General features: G+C 34.1%; 3 protein-coding genes across 10 annotated transcripts; 2 read left to right on the top strand and 1 right to left on the bottom strand.

Annotated features, from left to right (window-relative positions):
* The first annotated feature begins 25 nt into the window (after nt 1-25).
* LOC100877178 (uncharacterized) lies at nt 26-4,226 on the top strand. The gene is made up of 2 exons (XM_012291470.2): nt 26-165; nt 250-4,226. The coding sequence occupies exon 2, from the start codon at nt 323-325 to the stop codon at nt 3,179-3,181; it is 2,859 nt and encodes a 952-aa protein (XP_012146860.2). The 5' UTR covers nt 26-165; nt 250-322; the 3' UTR covers nt 3,182-4,226.
* Nucleotides 4,227-4,335: 109 nt separating this feature from the next.
* Rap2l (Ras-associated protein 2-like) lies at nt 4,336-8,762 on the bottom strand. The gene has a single exon (XM_076538947.1). The coding sequence runs from the start codon at nt 8,760-8,762 to the stop codon at nt 8,217-8,219; it is 546 nt and encodes a 181-aa protein (XP_076395062.1). The 3' UTR covers nt 4,336-8,216.
* Nucleotides 8,763-9,906: 1,144 nt separating this feature from the next.
* On the top strand, nt 9,907-18,713 carry LOC100876955 (phospholipid scramblase 2). 8 transcript variants are annotated; one of them, XM_076538944.1, is made up of 7 exons: nt 9,907-10,115; nt 12,447-12,564; nt 15,161-15,259; nt 15,561-15,778; nt 17,732-17,887; nt 17,948-18,109; nt 18,181-18,713. In XM_076538944.1, exons 2-7 carry the CDS (start codon nt 12,456-12,458, stop codon nt 18,232-18,234), a joined length of 798 nt encoding a protein of 265 aa, XP_076395059.1. In that variant the 5' UTR covers nt 9,907-10,115; nt 12,447-12,455; the 3' UTR covers nt 18,235-18,713. The 8 variants fall into 8 exon arrangements, with proteins under 8 accessions (XP_076395059.1, XP_012146865.1, XP_076395054.1 ...); XM_012291475.2 differs by having other exon boundaries at nt 9,975-10,115; nt 12,441-12,564; XM_076538939.1 differs by lacking the exon at nt 9,907-10,115 and adding an exon at nt 11,373-11,560 and having other exon boundaries at nt 12,441-12,564.
* Nucleotides 18,714-19,387: the final 674 nt, after the last annotated feature.

Below are 19,387 nucleotides of genomic sequence, written 5' to 3'. Positions count from 1 at the left end.
TTCTGGTTTATTTTTCATTTGATTATAATAGAAAGATACAGTTATCTACGTTATTGGTGTAAAGCACTATATACTCCTACTACTACAAATCATGTGCCTGTTACAATCATGGTTTTGAACATACAAAACATAAAATGCATTGTGACATTGTTGTAAAAACTGATGGTAAAAATAATCTTACATTACATGTATATATTTACACATATATTGTTATTAATATAATATTTAATAATTCTATTAATTTTCCAGAAATATAATGTTTATCAAGGTATTGTAAAAAATCTGATAAATGTAAAAAAATATTTTAGAGGTAAAGATTTGTATGCAAGTTTTTGATATATTCACAATGAATGAATCAAACAAGTTCTATAAAAAGGTTCAAATGTACCTTATGAAAAAAAATCAAGAATGTGGAGAATTAAAATTATTCACTTCTTGTGTCACGTCTGAAAACATTAATCATATTGATGACATATGTAAATCTATTACTGAAATATTTGAATCTAACAACATACCTACAAAGGAGAAAACTACAATAAATGATGAACAATGTGTAGAATCATATAAATATTTATTATTGAACACAGATTTTAAGAACCAAGAACGTTTAACAGAAGATATTATTTATGGACATTTAGTTGATATGTGTCCACCTTTATCTCCATTCTTATTCGTGCAAATAATGTGGAATCTTGAATATGAAAAGATTTTAATTGAATCTTTGTTATATGTACCGTTTGATTTATGTACAGAAATACTAAAAATAATTACAAAATATATAGACAAATTACCTTTTCAAAGATCAATTAAAATAATGTATCGCTTGGTACTCATTATATATACCAAATTTCTTCAATTAAAAGAAACTGGTATACAATCTGTAAATGTTGAAGAGAGCATACAAGATTTGTTGATTAACTTTGAAGAATTCTTATTAGTATTAACAAACTCAAAATTGTCTTATTTAACAGAATTGTCAGGTTTAAAAAAATATGAACGATATGGTATTATGTTGAAAAAATTAATTTGCACAATAAGAAAATGTTTAGAGAACAAAACTGATGAAATTATCTGTAAAGATCTTGAAAAATTATATCAGATTACATTCGGGAAAGAACCATTTGTGAAGTGTGAAAATATTATTGTAGAAAACACTATGTCAACATTAAACAAACAACTAGTAAGTATATTATTGAATAAAATCAAAGAAATTGACTGCAATATTTATTTGAATTGGGCAGAATTGGATGATGAGGAAAATACCATGATTTCATTACAAAGATCTATTGGAATTGAATGTTATTACTTTATAGAATTTATAAAGAATGATGGACAGTTATCACAAGATACTCATTTAATAGAGTGTTTGCAACAGTTGTCATCAAAACCAGATCCTAAGCAGTCAAACTTTGTTTTAAATTTACAAGAACTTTGTTCTGCTATATCTGATGGTAAGAAGGAATGTATGAAAGAATTATTATGCCGGTACAAAGAATGGGATCGCTCAGTGCTTGAGTTTGTCTATGACAATAGCTCTTTACTAGATAAAAAAGATTTCCTAACTCTGTTAGAATACCTCACTTTTGTACTTTCACAATCAACTGAAGAAAATTTGAAAGAATTCAGTTATACCTTAGTCACAAAATTAGTGGCACTTCAAAGTGTACCAGATATTTATGAAATTGTAGTCATGTATGTAACAAAATATGATGGCAAAAATAATCTGGAATCTTTACATACAGAAGAAGTATTTAATGACTTCATAACACGTAATGCAAATTTACAAACACCAATGGTCTTAAAAACTGTTTTATTATTTCTCTTAAAAAATCCCAGAACTGTGTTGACTATACTTGTGAAGATTACAATTGGTCATCCACAATATGAAAACATCATGATTTCTGTTAGGGATTTACTTCTACTGTCGCCCTTTATGCAAATAAGGGAAGACAATGGTCAGCTATTCTTAATAAACATCTTAAAAACCATTTGTATAGAAAATTCACAATGGAATGCAAAAAAGTTCATGGATTTTATACAAATTACATTAGACAGTTCTATATTTACGATACATGACTTGATGAACAGTGTCTTTATACCATATTTAAAAGAAGATATTTTTAATGCATCAAACATAAATTCTATTCTTAATAGTATTCGCAAACTACAAGTTAGATGTACCAAAGATACAAATACTAAGGATTTAATAATAGCTCTTGCAGGGAAAATGTCTTTTCTAAGAAAAAATTTAAGTGTTCCAAAGTACATAAGCAGTGAAATATTTGTACAGATTACAAGAATATTGGAATATTTCTTAAAGATTAAAAGCTACAAAATTCCTCTGTCAATGAAAAAAGAAATAATTAATCAAATTGAACATGTCATTGAACCAATAGATAAATTATATTTTTCATCTCTTTGGTATTTAACTCAAAAAGGTGTTAGTGTCATTGATATAGTAGAAGATTATGAAAGGCGTTGTTTCACTATATTAAATAGATTAAAAAAAGATGTCCAAACTTCAAAGAGATTACGAAATTATTTATCAGATTTAAACCTAGTAAGAGAAGACTTTTTACGCCATTTGATTCTTCGCTCAATGGAAGGAGAGTATCAGAGATTGGGCTCAGAACTTACAATAATATATTGGTTCGCTTTTGGATGGAACAATGAAACTGAAGCATATGATCACTTTCTACGTTTAACAGTTGAGGCATGTTGTTTAGTTCTGAAGTATCCATCAATTGGAGAAAAAGATTTATTTGCATTTTTAATCAAGTCTTTAGCACATTTTTGCAGAATGTTTATATCGCTTGAAGAACTTGAAGATAAAGAACACATATATAAATCAATTGTTAAGAATGTAGATCAGCTCAATGAAAGTATAAAACATAGTCCTTATGCAGATTTATTCAAAGATTATTTTACTTGTTTATGCAATCACACAGGGGATGATTATTTACAATATTTGCAAGATGTTTTAAATTTTTTTCAACACTTCAGTGATCAATGTCTTGAATACAATCATAAATGTAATGAAGAAACTACCAGCATACCTCATTCTATAAAAGTTTCTCATTTTTATGTAACTTATGAAGTAATTTCTGCTTGCCTGAAAGTACCTGCAACAGAAGCCTGTGATTGTATCACAAGGTTGAACGAGTTACTTGCTTCCAATTAAATTCATAATCTTTAAGGGATGCATTTAAGTGACTTTAAATAATGAGTTAAAGGTAAAAATATTGTTATTCTTTTTTTCAGTTTAATCTACAAATCTCAAATGTAGATTATATTATATATTATTAAGTGATATTGGCTCATTCTTTTCTTATTTAATTTATGTAAATTTATGAAGTCATTAAATAGAAATCTAATAGAACAAGATCTCTGATATTAATGTAGTTTGATATTTGTGTGTAAAAACTTATTAGATTTATTCAGTTTTGATAAAACTAATACAATTTTTATATGCTTGTAAATTAGATATGTACTTACCATTAGTAATACAATATGACATTATATAAATACAATGAAGTATTTTCTTTTTTCTTTTTAAGAAAACTTTTCTCTAGTTACAACGAAATAGTTTAGTTTATAATTGATAGTTCAGTACAGCTTTTACTTTTCATGTTTTCAGAGTTTCAGGAAATTTATTTTACTTACTATTACATTGTAGAGGATTATTCAGTTAGTACCAAAATTATTATTTGTTTTTATTCTATATTATATTTGTGCGATATTTCCAAAATGCCATTACAATGGTTAGTAATAAAAAAATGTGAAAAATTGCATACAAAGAAAAAATGTGCACCAGTATTGAGACTGGAAGAAATCAAATGGGTAGCTTTCATAGGATAATCTCAATGCTTTCATGGAAAAAATTAAGCTTAATAATATTGAAAAGAAAAATTCATTTCTGTATCAGCCTATTGTCTTTAAAAATTTAAATGTATTATGCATTATTATCGTCAAACACTTACTCAGACAAATTTTCAAGTACACTTCAAAAACAATTGCAGTATTAAATTGAACTAGACAATAGGATAATACAGTTCATATATTCTAATAGCAAAGAAGTTGCTTTCTAAATCTGCACCATACATTTTTCCATGTCATTGAGTTACAAGATTTCTGTAGTGACTAGATTCTTATGCTGGTAATTTATGCTGAAATACACTGGACAAATAAAAGTTGACATTCCATAAACTATATTATTACATTATTAAGTTCTGAACATATTCGAATCTCCTCGACTCACCAAAATGAAACATACAAATTTTACTATATACTTTAGTTTACTTTTACTTGCATTAAAAAGGAAAAAATACAACTGACTTGTGCTTACATCCTCTTTCTTTATTGTTGGTGAAAAATAATGCATGCTTTCCTGTTTCATGTACTTCCATTTAGAAGCAAGCAAAAAATAAACCAGACAAGAAGTTAATATTACCAGCAAATAACAATTTTCATAGATAGTATCGTTTACAAGTGTCTTGAGCATCCATTCCTTGTCTACCCAAGTGATTAATTTAACGCAGTCAATTTAAATCAGAACAATGAATCGAACGCGAAAAAAATAGAAAATGGTAAAACGAAGAAACATACATATTTCATGAACGTCGCATGTCAATGAAATGCACATTTTTTACTGTAAGCCATTCATTGTTGTCCTTTTTCAAATGTCAGATCGGTATTCCTTTTTTTATCCTTTTTCATTAATATTAATCAATATCATCATTATCATATAATTCGACGCTATAATATTTACAGATTCTTCACATTGTAAAAAATATAACGTATTTCGTACTCAATATCATACGCAGGTAGTACTGAAAGGCCGATATACATCTAAATCGTGGTGTTTCTCGAATTAATGTGACCCAGTTACGTAACAAATCTGCATGTATACATATATATTGTATGTATATATATATATATTTATTTATTTATATTTATATTTATATATTTATATTTATTCATTCATTCATTCATTTATTTATATCTAATTATAAAATCGTATGCGAATCGTTTTGTAGGTGGTGAATTCTTGTGCTTCCTTTTTTTCCTAAAAATTTTCTGAACAAATCAGACAAATCTGCTGGCCGAAACAAGGAAAGGAAACGAAACGAATCTGGTCCTTGATAATTGATATGCTCACTCAGACGAAGCTCGATTTTTTTTTTAACGCTTGATAGCTTTCTAAGTAAAGATCAGTTTGATATTTATTTTTTTTGTCTATTCTTGTACAAAAGTTTTCAGCGTATTCTTTAGAAAAATATTCTTAAAACACGATCTCACGTCGGACAAATGTATGCATGTTTAGAAGCGATACAAATATAGAAAACATTTTTTTTTTTCTTTTTTGACTTATTTCGTGCAACGGTGTATACTACTTAGGAAGCTATCCGCTGACAGGCAATGTCGCCTCACTTTCTTTTTGCCAATTTCTGATTTTCGCAAAGCACAAAAAACCCAGGAGGGCGAGAAAACGTAACGATAATAGAGCGAGAGCGATTACACGTTTTACAAAGAGGCCCTTTGATTCGCCGTTGAAAAGGCTTTTATACGCGCGGTTATTATCGTCGTCTTTTAATAGAAAAACTGCGGTTACAATCTACGGGATCACAGAGAGACTATGAATTTTCCGAGTGATAAAATAGAGGATACGAATAATTATATCTGTTTGCCCCCTCCCCTATTTTTCTTTTCTCCTTTCTTTGCCTGTTTATATACTTGAGTACTGTAATGAAATTAGATGGCCGATTCGCTACGTCGGTATACGCTTCACCAATCTCAAACTGACGAAACGTATTAGCACCCTTTATCGGTCAAATACGCGAGGCTATCTCAAATCAGTTCGGCTTTTTGATAATTTTTCTCCAAGTATGTTTTGATGTGTACATTGATTTTATAATACTTAAAATTAGGCTAATGCAATGAAAAGTATATAATATAAAATTACAGTGCTGTCTCGCTGGTGTTGCTCACAACAAAATTCAGAAATCTCAAATTTACAAATTTCTTATAGACTTTTGAGTTTAGAAGTTTTGCAATTCAGAAATTTATACATTTCCTGTCTATTGATATATAGCGAGACTCCACTGTAATTCACAATATGAATATTAATCGATGATAACGTTTAGACTACCACGCTTTTAATATGCAAGAAACAATAATATTAAATGCATTTAAACATTGGAGAAAAAATCAGCCACGCATATTCGCTACGAAATGACGTTTCTAAAAGTGCACCGACAATTGAAAAGAACGAGTCAACATACGATCGATAACATTTCCCAATAATGGTTCCGTATCGTTGGACTTTTTTTCTAACTACCAATGATAGAAATACTGTACATCAGTTCGTTTGAAACTTTTCAGTTCGACGGTGTCCGATGATACGTGAAACGGAGAAATGGTACCGCTCGTGTACAATTCAACGCTTTATAATCGATCCGAAAGACGGGTAATCGAGATGAACAAATAGATACATAAATTATAAATACACTGCTTTTTGTTGTAAAATCAGGATCAATAATCCTTTGGTTAAACTCGTAAAAAGAGAAAACTGATAATCGATCGAACAACCCTTATTTTTTTTTTTGTTAAGATACGTCGTGCAGCAATCACACGGAAATGAACGACTTCGATGGTTGTGTTAAATAATAACATATCGAGCTAATGTAATGACTGTTATGGTATAAAAGCGGTATTAATATCGGATAATATGATTTTGATCACACGAGAAAAATTACACACGACCTACTGCTACTTATAAGGGAGTCCATTGCTTCTTCTTCTTTCTTTTCCTTTACGTTTATCAGTTTACATTCACGAACTCAATGATGATCAGTTCCAAATGGAGATTTTTCTGTTCACACAAAGCAATGGATGTATTAGATATTATTATGAGTACCACATATGCATTTTGCGGTTGAAGGGATCAATGTACCAGCAAGCTATCGTGAAATAGCTTGTTTCAATATCTCACCTCCTCTTGCTGGTTTAAAATTGGCTATAAAACATTTTGGAATTGTACAAAGATTTGTATTTTTCTTCTATCATATACACATTACCATATAAATCCTATAATTATGTATACGATTGACATTACGTGTGTTAATGTTCCTCCATAACATTACTGCAATATATCCTTTCGGTTGATGTTTGCCATATCCTTTTCAATCTTTTCTTTCTCATTATGCTTCCTGCTACGGAGTTTCCAATTTTCTTCATAGTAATCAAGATAATTCTTATTGAAATAAAAGTGTGAACGGTATCTGGTATGCAATGGAATTACATCAAAATTAGAGGAGAACAATTGTCCAAATATCATGGTCTCAAGTATAAAATTCTATCCATCGATGACCATCTCCGTTACTTGGTGTTTATCTTAATAAAACAATATTTCTACTATTAGAACTGTACAATCGATACCGGTACCATTAACGACACACTGTTCAAGCTCTCTATACAACGCATTCTTTACCGCAGCCTCTGACATTTGAGCACAGGTAATATATCGTTAATGGAAATCATTGCACAATGTGTCTAAGACCATCTGTCTTTTCCATACTCTTCACTGTACATCGCAAACAGTATCTATTCGAACTTCTTCTCCCTATATCAAATGGCTGACCACTACTGTGATTTCTTCGACGTCCTCAAACAGTTTGCATGTTACATCGATCGAGCAACAGAGTTTCATGGATTGGGACGAGTACACGATGGATGCTTCTCTTAAATTGAGCAGAAAGCTAGACGTATCGTGTTTGGTTTTGCCGTTAACAAGTAACAACCATCATGGAGCAGTTCCCTTACTGCCTACAGAGTTATCCATGTCCTTCTCGACTATTGGTCCTCTACCGACGGAGTTACCTCTTTCATTGCCTGCTTACATCTATCATTATATATTACAATAATATTACACATAATACTATCCATGTATATTAAAATATTTAACAGCCAGCCAATTTAACAGCAGACTGCAATTTTCCGATAGAAAAAAGAACCATGAGACGGCACAAGTCCTTAATGTGTTCAAATTCAGGATACTGAATCATATTAGTCTTACAGATTGGCGAGTTCACAGCACAAGCCCAAAGGTGGGCCCAAGAAAGAGAGCATAGTCATCAGACAAGCGAAGTTCATCCGATGAGCCACGGTCAGCCACTGTTTTTATCTAATACGGCTCTGTTGATGGTTTTGATTAATTATTAGAGGACGCTGCAACAGCAGTAGCTTTTCTTCTCTTTCTCAGGGCTGAAGTTCATCTCGCGCACAATTTCCGCAAAAACGTCGTTGACGTTCGTGCGGTTCTTCGCGGATGCCTCGACGAATGGACAGCCCCAGAGGTGCGCTAGAGCATTGCCTTCGGCGGTTTCCACCTCACGCTGGTGCTCCAGATCGAGCTTGTTCGCGACGAGCAATACAGGTACCCTTTCGGTGCCTTTGACGCGAGTTATCAATTCCTTCATCGCCTTGATATCCTGGAAAGTCTGGTGATTCGTCAGACTGTAAACTACGACGAAACCTTGGCCGTTCTTTATGTAGAGATCGCGCATACTCGCGAACTGTTCAGTGCCGGCGGTGTCGAGGATCTCGAGTACACACGGCGAGTTGTCCACCTCGATTTCCTTCCGGTAAAAGTCTTCAATCGTAGGGTCGTACTTCTCCATAAAACATCCCGAAACAAATTGCACGGTGAGCGCGCTCTTGCCTACCCCGCCCGAGCCGAGGACGACTACCTTGAACTCGCGCATCTCTTTGGCAGTTCGCCTCTGTCTCCTCCGCCTCGACGTGTCCAGGACCGAGAGGAAAGCTTCTCTCTGCCGAGTATAGATTTATCGCACGTTTCCTTCGTTCGAGGATAATACGATTTGACTACCGCTACTAACTTCGTTTTCGTGTTATCGAAACGATTGTGCTCGAACGGAAACAGTTCTTATTGCCGAACAAAGGCATCGATGGATGTTACTGGATAATGGATACGGCAGAAAAATTGAACGTGATCGAAATATAGCAGTTTTGAACGCTCAAAAAAGACATGACAGCACTATATTCACACTCTCTGTCACACACCGCAGTCCCCTGGCGACGTTCGCCTGGCCTGCCTCCTTCCTGTCTTTCCTCTGCCCCTCACTTCTTCCATAGGTCTGACGTGCGTGACGCCATCTTATCACGCTTGAATTTTCTTTCAACCTCTTGCACGAACATCGAATACTGTACTCTGTCGTCTTGCTCTAACACTGGTTTACGTGCGCATAATATATAGCGTTTCAATAGTTATCAAGTAAGGGTGCGACTACACCGAGACGAAGGAGCACGAACGAGCTCGAGTGTATAGTCATCGGGGCTCGTCAGTGCTCGGTGATGTTCGTTGATGTTCGATTCTATAGTGAATACAGGGGCGGCTCATTCGTAAATATTATTTTGGGCGGAAACTCTTTTCGACTTCCTTTTTAATATTTTAAATAAAAATTTTCTGATCGCAGTAGAAATGAGACGAGTAAACTCCAAAATTTTTAAATTCCGAAATTTCCAAAAGTATAAATTTTAAAATTTCTAAATTATTAATTATCATTCTATTTTTACTTTTTTACGATAATGTTACTTCTAACGCGTGTAATGCGCACAATTTCAATTTTTGAAATTTGAGTAATGGTAGAAAAATGTTTTTATAATGGGACCCTTGTAAAATAGCACCCGCATATTATTTCGGCACTGTTCGAATGTTTGCTTGCTCGGTTTCCAATCCACAACACCTGAACATTGTTATCGAACATAGATTTTGCTCGCGCTCGTTCGCGCTCGTTAAGCTCAGTGGAGTCGCACCCTAATATCCAAAATCAAGTTTAAGACGCGTTTTCATAGTTTCCTTCGCTCCTCGTTTTTCGTGGGACTAAACTGTTCTGCGATTGGTGGATACAAGTCGGGTTGAAAAGGACGGACGAATAGGAGCTGCGGTCGAGAAGACTGATATTTGTTTTTTCGTGTGCGTAGAAGTATACTCGAGGAAAATAGTAAGAGAAGAATCACGGAAACTTCCTTTACCGGATGCAAGTGTCACTCTCTTATCTTCCAGACAGCACTATCCACGACCTCCACACTCCCAAGTGAGTTTTATTATTACTACTAAATGTTCCTCAAAATCTCGTTCGGGGATGATCAGGACCCATCTTTTTTTTTTTAAATAAAGTATTACATTTTTGTTGTTCATGAGGATGTTCTATTAATGACAATGATTTAATCCATTCAAAGATCATCTTTACATGTTCGTTAACATCACATTATTAGATTTGCTTTAATTGTACAAGTAATTAGTATTACTCACACTGTTGCTTACTGTTTTTGAAAGAAAATTTTATCAAATTATTTGCGTGATACAAAGTGGCTACTTCTGCATATACATAGATCAACTGTGTAACATTACTCGGTACACAGGTACATGAGAACACTGCTTAAAATACAAATCCTTAAAATAGATCAATAAAGAAAAAGATGAGACGTACGTAACGGGAATATTTTTTAAATATATATACCGTGTAATTGATCCGTTTTATCATTTTTTCCCCATGAGTCAAATGAATAAGGAAACGAAGAAGTAATAACAAAAAGTAGCACGTAAGTTTGATGTTTCGTTTTTTCAAGATTAAAGGGCGTAACCGTGCTTTTCTGAAAAACCGGAAATGCGTTGCTACCGTATCTTTGTGGTTTACATAGCTTCCTATTTCTTTTGTATTAGTGTGTCGTATAGATACGTCATTCCAGCAGCCACGACATTTGACGACCTTGTGGTATGCGAACGCAGACACATGTGAGACACGATGACATCATCCGATGAAAGTGTACATAACTGAACAATGCATCACTTTATGTACAGAGTATTTGTGACGAACTGCTAATTAGTCATCGAAGGGCTAATTGTCATTAGTTTCTTTAGAAAATTACACGTGAAATTTTGCGTCATCGAAAACTGGACGACGATTATAACGTAGCTTGAAATAATGCAATGTTAGTTGTAAGTTGCACCATATAAATGGATTCCATATAGCGACACTGTATTGTATATTGTTTTTATAAAACTCGAATCGGTATAATTAGAATTGTACAACTAGTAAGATTTTTATAAATTTGATAATAAATGAATGGTTCATAAACTAAAATTGACCAATGATTATACTGCATATGCAATTGGGGTAAATGAAATAATTGAGATCATGACAGTGTTGAATCAGCTTTCATTGTACGCGTCGAACAATGCATATGGTTCTTAAAACGCACGTGCACTCCGTCATTCTGGTTATCAATGATTTTCAGTGTCATTAAATGGAGCAGCACCGAAACTTTGTTGCCGTTTCAACCGCATGACGTTAATATATACAATTCCTCGTACCTGATTTCTTGTCGTTCGTTCACCGTGAAAAACGTAATCAGTGCGTGTTGCGGCACATTGAAAAAAAAAATCGCTACGAACGAAAAGTTATCGAGGTTGTTCGCAACAAACAAGGAAACTGTCGATTAGGCTTCATGAAACCTAATTTAAGGCTATTAAAAAGTAGTACGTATAATGAGATGGAAACTAGTTTAAGGTGTCATCTTTTTTTCGATACATAACCAAATTTTGCATTCATTTAAAATATACTCATTTCCTTTTTTCCTGAAATCTTTTCAATTGTATCTAATTTACTAACGCGCTGAAAATTGTTGAATTGTCTTGTAAAATAACTGTAATAAGAATATCATTTACATTAGATAACATTATTTATGTATAATAACAAATCGTATGAGTTGTACATGGATTGGTACTATACTACTACTAATCGCTTTTATTAATTGTACAACTCTATTATTCCGTCACTATATTATTATATTACTATTTCAATATTTTATTATTCCGTTTGAGCAAATGGGCTTTCGGATTTATTTATATTATAGTTAAAGTAGTGAATAAGTAGAAGCCTTAGTATAAATTATCGATCACGGACATATCGAAAGACAAAGGATTGTTATCAACAAAAAAATGTCGAGTTATCGCTTAAAGTTCATATCTTCACGTAAAGTTACAACGACCTTTACGAGCGGACAATAACCTGACAATTTCAATAACATAAACAGCATCACGATTAGAGTTTCGTCATCACACGATTTTAGTCGTAACTAATTTTCAGCTCACCGACTCTGTAGGTAAAATAGATATCATTACCGACCGAGGACTTCTTTTGAACATAACCTAAACTAAAAATGTAAACAAAGTACAATATACTGTACGCTTCTATAACATCATTCGTTCCTTTTCGTTTTCCTTCAAATTTTTCAGTTAAAAGTATAAGTAATACACGTGTTCATTTCTTTATCATAAATTGTCAGTGACAACGTTCGAATCATTTAAAATGGAATAGAAAATATTTATATTAAGGTTGATGATTTATTAATTTTAGATTTAGGTAGAAAAAATGGATTCCATGTATCCTGCACCAATGCCTTCAGGAATGCCTATGCCAACTGCACCACCGTCCACCATGTATCCGCTGCCACAGCCTGGAATGCCGATAATGTCACAAGGTAGAATATGACATAACCATTTATGTAGATAAAAAATTTCAAGAAGATAATCATTATCATTCAAAAAATGTTATCGATACCAAATATCTCGCGGGTGATCATTCTTTAAATAGGATAGGGTCTTGGAAGAATTAAATGATAAGGACAGTATGGATATTTAGATAAGAATTATTATATGGATATTTAGATATGGATGATTAAAATGTACCAATGTTTTACAGGTGACAAAGATAATTCTTGTTCATATGAGATAACGTATCAAGATTAATCTGAATGTTACGATGCGTGGGTGGATAAGACGAGCGTCGCAGCTTCGGCTTGCGATCGGACAAAGTCGGGCAGGATCGGAAACGCGCTCTTTCTATAATACGAACGCTTAGAATTTCGAAACTTCGGAAATTAAAAATTGGAAACTTGGAAATGTGGAAGTTTTAAGATTGAAAGATTGGAAGATTGAAAATTTAGATGTATTTTGTTTTCAGTAGAAGCACATAGAGAGGTATTTTTCGATTCTGTCTGTTCATTTTCCTCTTGGGAACTTTTTAGATAATTCTTCGCTTACTGCACGATCAAGATTCTTCGAACTCCCTAATCGCTTTAGAAATATTTTAGTTTGAGCCCGAATTTATCAGGCCTGACATTATCTAGATTTGTAGTACGTGAAAAGAGACTCGTAAACGGGCCACTGTTTGCCAAGTGACGATCAGTAAGTAGATAATGGTCATCTTCGTTGATGGAGGTACCACGTACTATGCAGTGACATTCAGTTCCCTTATCGGCAGTAAATTCTATCGTGTCGCTACGTGCAATTGATCGGGATCTATCGAAATCCTCGTTCGATCGACATTCGTACGTGTGTCTTGTGATCCAATAAAAATGAAACACTCAAGAACTCATTGACTCGGTAGTGTTGTATTCTCTTCCCGATATCTAGACATTAATGCTTACAATTCGTCGTTTAGGGTCAAAGTTGCTAGACGATACTTGCTATAAGCGCCCCCTCTCTGATAAGAATTACAATGCAGCTTCTTTTTATCTGTTTACTCTTTTTTTCTCGTTGCATTACACGAAAGTAATACATTAATTTGCTCGTAGATTTTCGAAGAAAATGGAACTTTGAGACGAGAGAGCGAAGAGACGAGGTGATTCATAGCTAATTAACGGTGAACGAAGATTAAATAATACTCTGTCCAATGAAACAGTGCATCTAGCCGGACGTCGCCTGTTTGATAATGTATATTAAACTTACAGGGCTGTAATTACGTTGCATAAAACGGTGTGACTGTAATTTTTCCCCCTAACGAACGTTCCATTCGGTAGCGTTTACAATGTTTACAGTTAGCAACGTACGGTTAGTTATTTAATTCGATTCGATGGAAATTTAACGGCTGAAAATAAATGGTTAATTTTAAATGTATTACGATTGTGCTCAAAGATAAGATACGGTCTTTGATTAATTGTTTGTTGATGAAGAGCAAACAGCTTTAATTGGAAGCTAGAAGTTGTAAAAACAGGTTCGGGCAGTAAAAATTCTTCGAAGTAAATTACAAATTAGGTATATAATAATATTAGAAGTTAACGAAAATAAAATAATAATATAATATAAGATTGTAGTTAAATCATAGTTGCGTCACGTAGAAAAAATAATATAAAATATTATATAACATAAAAATATGAATACTCGAATGTAAAACAAATTCGATCATACATTATCAGTCTAGAGCCGGAAAATTTTCGTTCCAGAGTTTATTGTTTTCCTCTTTATCTACGATGATAACGTGAAAAAGCAGAGGAGGCCGGTCTAAGAAACTAAATCTGTCCTCTGGAAAGTACACACAGTTTTATCATTTTGCTGAGGAGGAGAAACTTGAGAAAACAACCGACCGGTTAGTGCATCTTCTGGTTGCCAATACACGGTTACTATAGCAAAGCAGCTTCAGTAATGCTCACTCGCGCACGGAATACATTTATCAAATTATTATCCGTAAGAATAACTAGCTAAATATACCTTGTGTATCGCGTTGAAAATGATCGAACCATGATTTCATTATCGCGCTGATAATCGCGAGAAACGCGAGTGAGTTTAGTCGAAACAGTGCGCGGAGTGATGGAGTCCGAATATTTTGAGACTTCTTGGAGAGCAAAGGTACAACTGTTTCGAAGACGGCTTCGAGCTTTGTTCAGGGACACGTTAAAGAGACATCGATCAAAGAGGAAAGGCTACACCAGGTTCCTCACAGATGAGGAGAAGAGGTGATGACTTCCGGTCGCCTGAAACCTGAAAATTTCTCTGCTGTTTCAAATCGTTAACTTCATTAAATTTGAAAGAAAATATCGTGACATAGATACATTGCAAATTTGTGCTAAATAAATACATTGTACAATTTAAAAATTGTAAATTATAAAAATTATGAAGTATCTAACTAGTGGCACAAATGTCTAGGAAAAGGTACACGTGTAATCCGTGTTCAAACACGATCGAAGCGATAGGAGATAAACTGTTGGGGGATATTTACGGAAATACTGTGTATTTTTTCAATTACTTTATCAGTAGAATTGTTGCTTCTTTAAAATAATGTAATCCTTGTCTTTTCAGGTGGTTGGTCACCGCCGAGTACGACTTGTCCACCAGGCTTGGAATACCTTATGGGCCTTAGCCATCTATTTGTACAGCAGAAAGTAGAATTACTCGAAGGTTAATTTGTTTTTAATTTTGTATGATTGAAAAATTCCGCTGGTGGTCCGCTCATGATCCACTCATGGTCCGCTCATTAAATTTTCTTTGAAACCTTTGTAGAAGTTTTAGGCTTCTAAAATAACCCTCAGACACTCTACGCTTAGAAATGAGGAAATATAACAAATTTAGGAATTAAAATCTCTGACAATTTAGAAATTTACAAACTGATCAAGAGAGGACCGTAAGCGGACCATAAAATGATAAAAACACTAAGTAACAATAGATTAAAACAATAAGTAACGAATGAACCGAATTGCAGCTTTCATCGGGTTCGAGACGAAGAACAGATACTCCGTAGCGAATATCCGAGGAGAGCCAGTTTATTACGTCGCAGAAAAATCAGGATTCTGTGGACGATTATGTTGCGGCACGTCCCGCAGCTGTGAATTTCTGGTGGTTGACAATAACCGAAGGGAAGTGTTACGTATGGTCCGTCCCTTGAGATGCAATAGCTGCTGTTGTCCTTGCTGTCTGCAGGTACACACTCCTTTTTTAGCATTAAGGAAGAGGCACAGTTGGCCTTGTAATGAATGAACCTAACGGTTCGACGCGGTCGAAATTTATTGGTTTAGGCTAAAGGTGCGTTTGGATTAGGCGGACAGCTAAGAGAAAGATATTCTGCCTCTTAGACAAGCTAGCACTAATGTATAATGTGTACTTTGAGATGAAATATGAAGTCAGAAAATAAACAGTACATAAATTAGTACACAAATTAATTCTCTGTCTTGATGAAGATCAGAAGAATCACTTCAACAAATTTTGTAACTTATAATAAAGATTTGGAATAGTCATCTGGTAGTTTAGTGCTGCTTGTACGTTGTAAACGCACCCTAAGTATCGAATAACGTTTAGTTGATCTTCAAGCGTAGCATCTGGTTGATCAAATATAATAACATTTTGTATTTGTTTCAGGTATCTGCATAACAGACGCGTATTAATTTTCTGTGTGCGGTTATACGTCAGTCGTACAATCATATTTCACATCAACACATAGTCATGTCGGTAGTCAATCGACTCATGAAGGACACGTCCGTTCGTGTTACCGTAATTGTCTCTTTATTTATGGCGGCCACTAGATACCGCTCGCAAAACGGTCGCCTGAGTTTCTCGAACATACGACGCGCACAAACTGCAAACTTTCTTCACACGTGCGCACCATCTGCGACGATTACCTTTGACGAAATGTTATTCGAGTCATTAGAAAAGCTGGTCACGATTCGTACTCTTTGAGCAACACCGCTCGCTGACACCTTTTTGTTCCGTTTCGAACCCTGGTTATTCGATTCTGTAAGAGTTTGTTGCAACACAATGGCTGCAACGTACTTGGGAAGTCGTTACGAATAAAAAATGTTACATAAACAATGGATCAATTCGGATTTGGAGGCGCAATGATTGTCTTTGTTCTCGTTTCTTTCTATTATATTTATTACGTTGAGGTGTCTTCGCAAAATTATGTTATTTTAAATTCTTAATCGCATCGTACTTTTCTTCTATTTCGCTTGCAAATCTTCTGTGGGTTAAAAAATTCCAGTTGCATTCATCTTTTGTGACCAAGGAAACTGTGCCTCTATTTGTAAAATTGTTCGATAAATTCTTTATTAAATTTGAAAAAGATGTCTACAATAGTAGAAGAAATAGATGAACGCTTGTCTATATGACTGCTTAAAGTTTCAAACCTTTTGGAGTTTGAATTTACCTTTCGATTTCAACGAATCGTTTGAATTTTGCGGAGGAATTGAAATTTAACGCCATCTAGCGGTTTTTTCCCGAACATGTGATCCGGGTATCAGGCTAGCATGAAATGATGGAGGTATACGGTAATAAGAGGTGGCACGGCGCGACAGTCATGGCCGCCACCCCCAAAATGGCGGCCGTTCAGTCGGCCATAGTTGCCAATAAAAAATAATTAATTACTTGCCTTTTATGAACAATTTCTGCACTTTAATGATTGCAAATTGATTATCGTCTATCTTTTACTGGTATATTATTAATAATAATTTAATAATAATTTTTTAAATAATATATTAATAATAATATATTAATAGTTAATTAATTGTGGGCCTAATGTTGATAAAACCCATGTGAGAAAGCAACTAATAAACCAGTCTCCATTATTCAATTACAAAAGTGCACAAATTGCAAGTAAAAAGCGAGTAATTAATTATCTTTGACAGGCGACTATGGTTGATTGAACGGTCGCCATTTTGGGCGGCCATGTTCGCGCCGTGCCACCTCTTGTTACCGTATACCTCCATCATTTCATGCTAGCCTGATACCAGGATCACATGTTCGGGAAAAAACCGCTAGATGGCGCTGACTAAATTTTTTATTTACCGACACATTCGAATGAGCGAAAAGTTAAATTCATAGAGTGTGTATTAAATTATTATGTGTTATATATAAATATTGGAGTAAGTAATTCATTTTCAGGAGCTGGAAGTGTACTCGGGAGATATATTACTTGGTTCCATAACGCAAGACTGGACCCTTTGGCGACATACGTTTTCAGTTCGAAACGCTGCTGGCGATACTGTTTTAATCATAAAGGGACCTTGGCTGCGGTGTTGCGTGAATGTGACATTTAAGGTAGATCAACATAATTGATTATTTTTTATATTTTTGAGGTTAAGTATTGCTTTCTTTTAGATTAAATCTGCAGATGACAAGCACAGAGTGGGAGATATAAAGAAAGAATGGAGCGGTATTAGTAAAGAAGTGTTTACTACTGCGGATAATTTTGGTATAAGCTTTCCTTTAGATCTGGATGTTAAGATAAAAGCTGTTTTGTTAGGTGCTTGCCTTCTGTTTGTAAGTATCATTATATAAATATATAATATATAATACCGTCATCAATATATTTATAAATACATGTTTTTCAGGACTTCATGTACTTTGAAAGCAAAAATTCGAACCGTGCCGACACATTCCTTTAAACAGAATGCCTTTTCTAAAATTGTACCGTTCCAGTGATTTGCCCCAAAAGCTATTTTGTTTGAAAAGATGTATATAAGAACTTTCTTCGCGTATTGTAAACCGGCATGAATTACTTCAAATCGTAGGATTTGTGGACGTGATCAAGTCTCCTGATCTATTTAATGTTTAGAATATAAGACGTGTGCCATGGGTGTAATTTGCAGTATACAGTTTGCAGCACAAACATATTTTTCTGCGTAGCTTTATAAGATTGACATACCAGCGTTGTCATAAGCACAAATTAGTGCCGATATGTAAATGTTCAACTACTGTTATTTAATGTAATTATACACTATTTATATATATGTATACATATATATCGAACGTTACGAAGAATATATTATACATCTATATTTTTTAAGTTCGACTGATTATACTCATAAATATGATGTATATACTCTTTTCAGTTTTGTGAATTTTATAAAAAGCTTTAATCATTTTTAAACGGATTTTCATTTTCCACGTGGAGACTCGACAGACCTATAAAATATATCTACAATTGAGGATGTAGGTATCTGGAAATAGTAGGGTTAGAAAATTTTAAAAGAGACAAATGTAATGTGTATGTCTTTTTATTCGTCTTTAACTCACATCTTCATACATTTGATAGTGAAATCGTTACTGCCTCAGCTGCATCACTCGGCATGCTATACTCGTCGCAGATGTTTTTTTGATAAAAAATGAGAATGGAGAAACAACTTGCATCCTTTCGCACGGATTACAAAACAGGATGCTGTAAGATACCGTATTTGTCGCGTTTTCTTCAACACATCAAGGACAAGTATTTCTCGTTTATTCAACATTTAACCGAATTCGATATTCAAGGTGAAGTGCGTATAAAGTTCGTCGCACAACATAATCTTAAAAACTTGTTCTCGTTTCATTGTCGGTATAGATGCGCCTTTTTACACGAATATCAATTACGTGGTATTTCGAGAGCAAAAACGTTTCGTAAATAAAATCAGTATAAAAGGATTTGGTACAAAAATCCAAAAAGTCCTCGATACGTTATCAGTATAGCGACATCGATCAATTCAAACCTTACCGCACAACCGGATAGCTTCTCATTTTCTTCGTGGGACAATTACTAGGATCGTGCGGGTAATCAAACTT

The sequence above is a fragment of the Megachile rotundata genome, chromosome 13, assembly GCF_050947335.1.
Source record: "Megachile rotundata isolate GNS110a chromosome 13, iyMegRotu1, whole genome shotgun sequence".
Taxonomy (NCBI): domain Eukaryota; kingdom Metazoa; phylum Arthropoda; class Insecta; order Hymenoptera; family Megachilidae; genus Megachile; species Megachile rotundata.
The sequence above is the reverse complement of the archived record's forward strand: the minus strand, read 5'-3'. Positions and strand labels throughout refer to the sequence as shown.

What these genes read in the sequence shown, in the direction of transcription:
- LOC100877178 (XM_012291470.2), top strand. Translation starts at nt 323, where the DNA reads ATGCAAGTTTTTGATATATTCACAATGAATGAATCAAACAAGTTCTAT.
- Rap2l (XM_076538947.1), bottom strand. Translation starts at nt 8,762, where the DNA reads ATGCGCGAGTTCAAGGTAGTCGTCCTCGGCTCGGGCGGGGTAGGCAAG.
- LOC100876955 (XM_076538944.1), top strand. Translation starts at nt 12,456, where the DNA reads ATGGATTCCATGTATCCTGCACCAATGCCTTCAGGAATGCCTATGCCA. An exon ending in AATGCCGATAATGTCACAAG is followed by an intron (nt 12,565 to 15,160) that starts GTAGAATATGAC and finishes TTGTCTTTTCAG; the next exon opens with GTGGTTGGTCACCGCCGAGT. An exon ending in TAGGTGCTTGCCTTCTGTTT is followed by an intron (nt 18,110 to 18,180) that starts GTAAGTATCATT and finishes CATGTTTTTCAG; the next exon opens with GACTTCATGTACTTTGAAAG.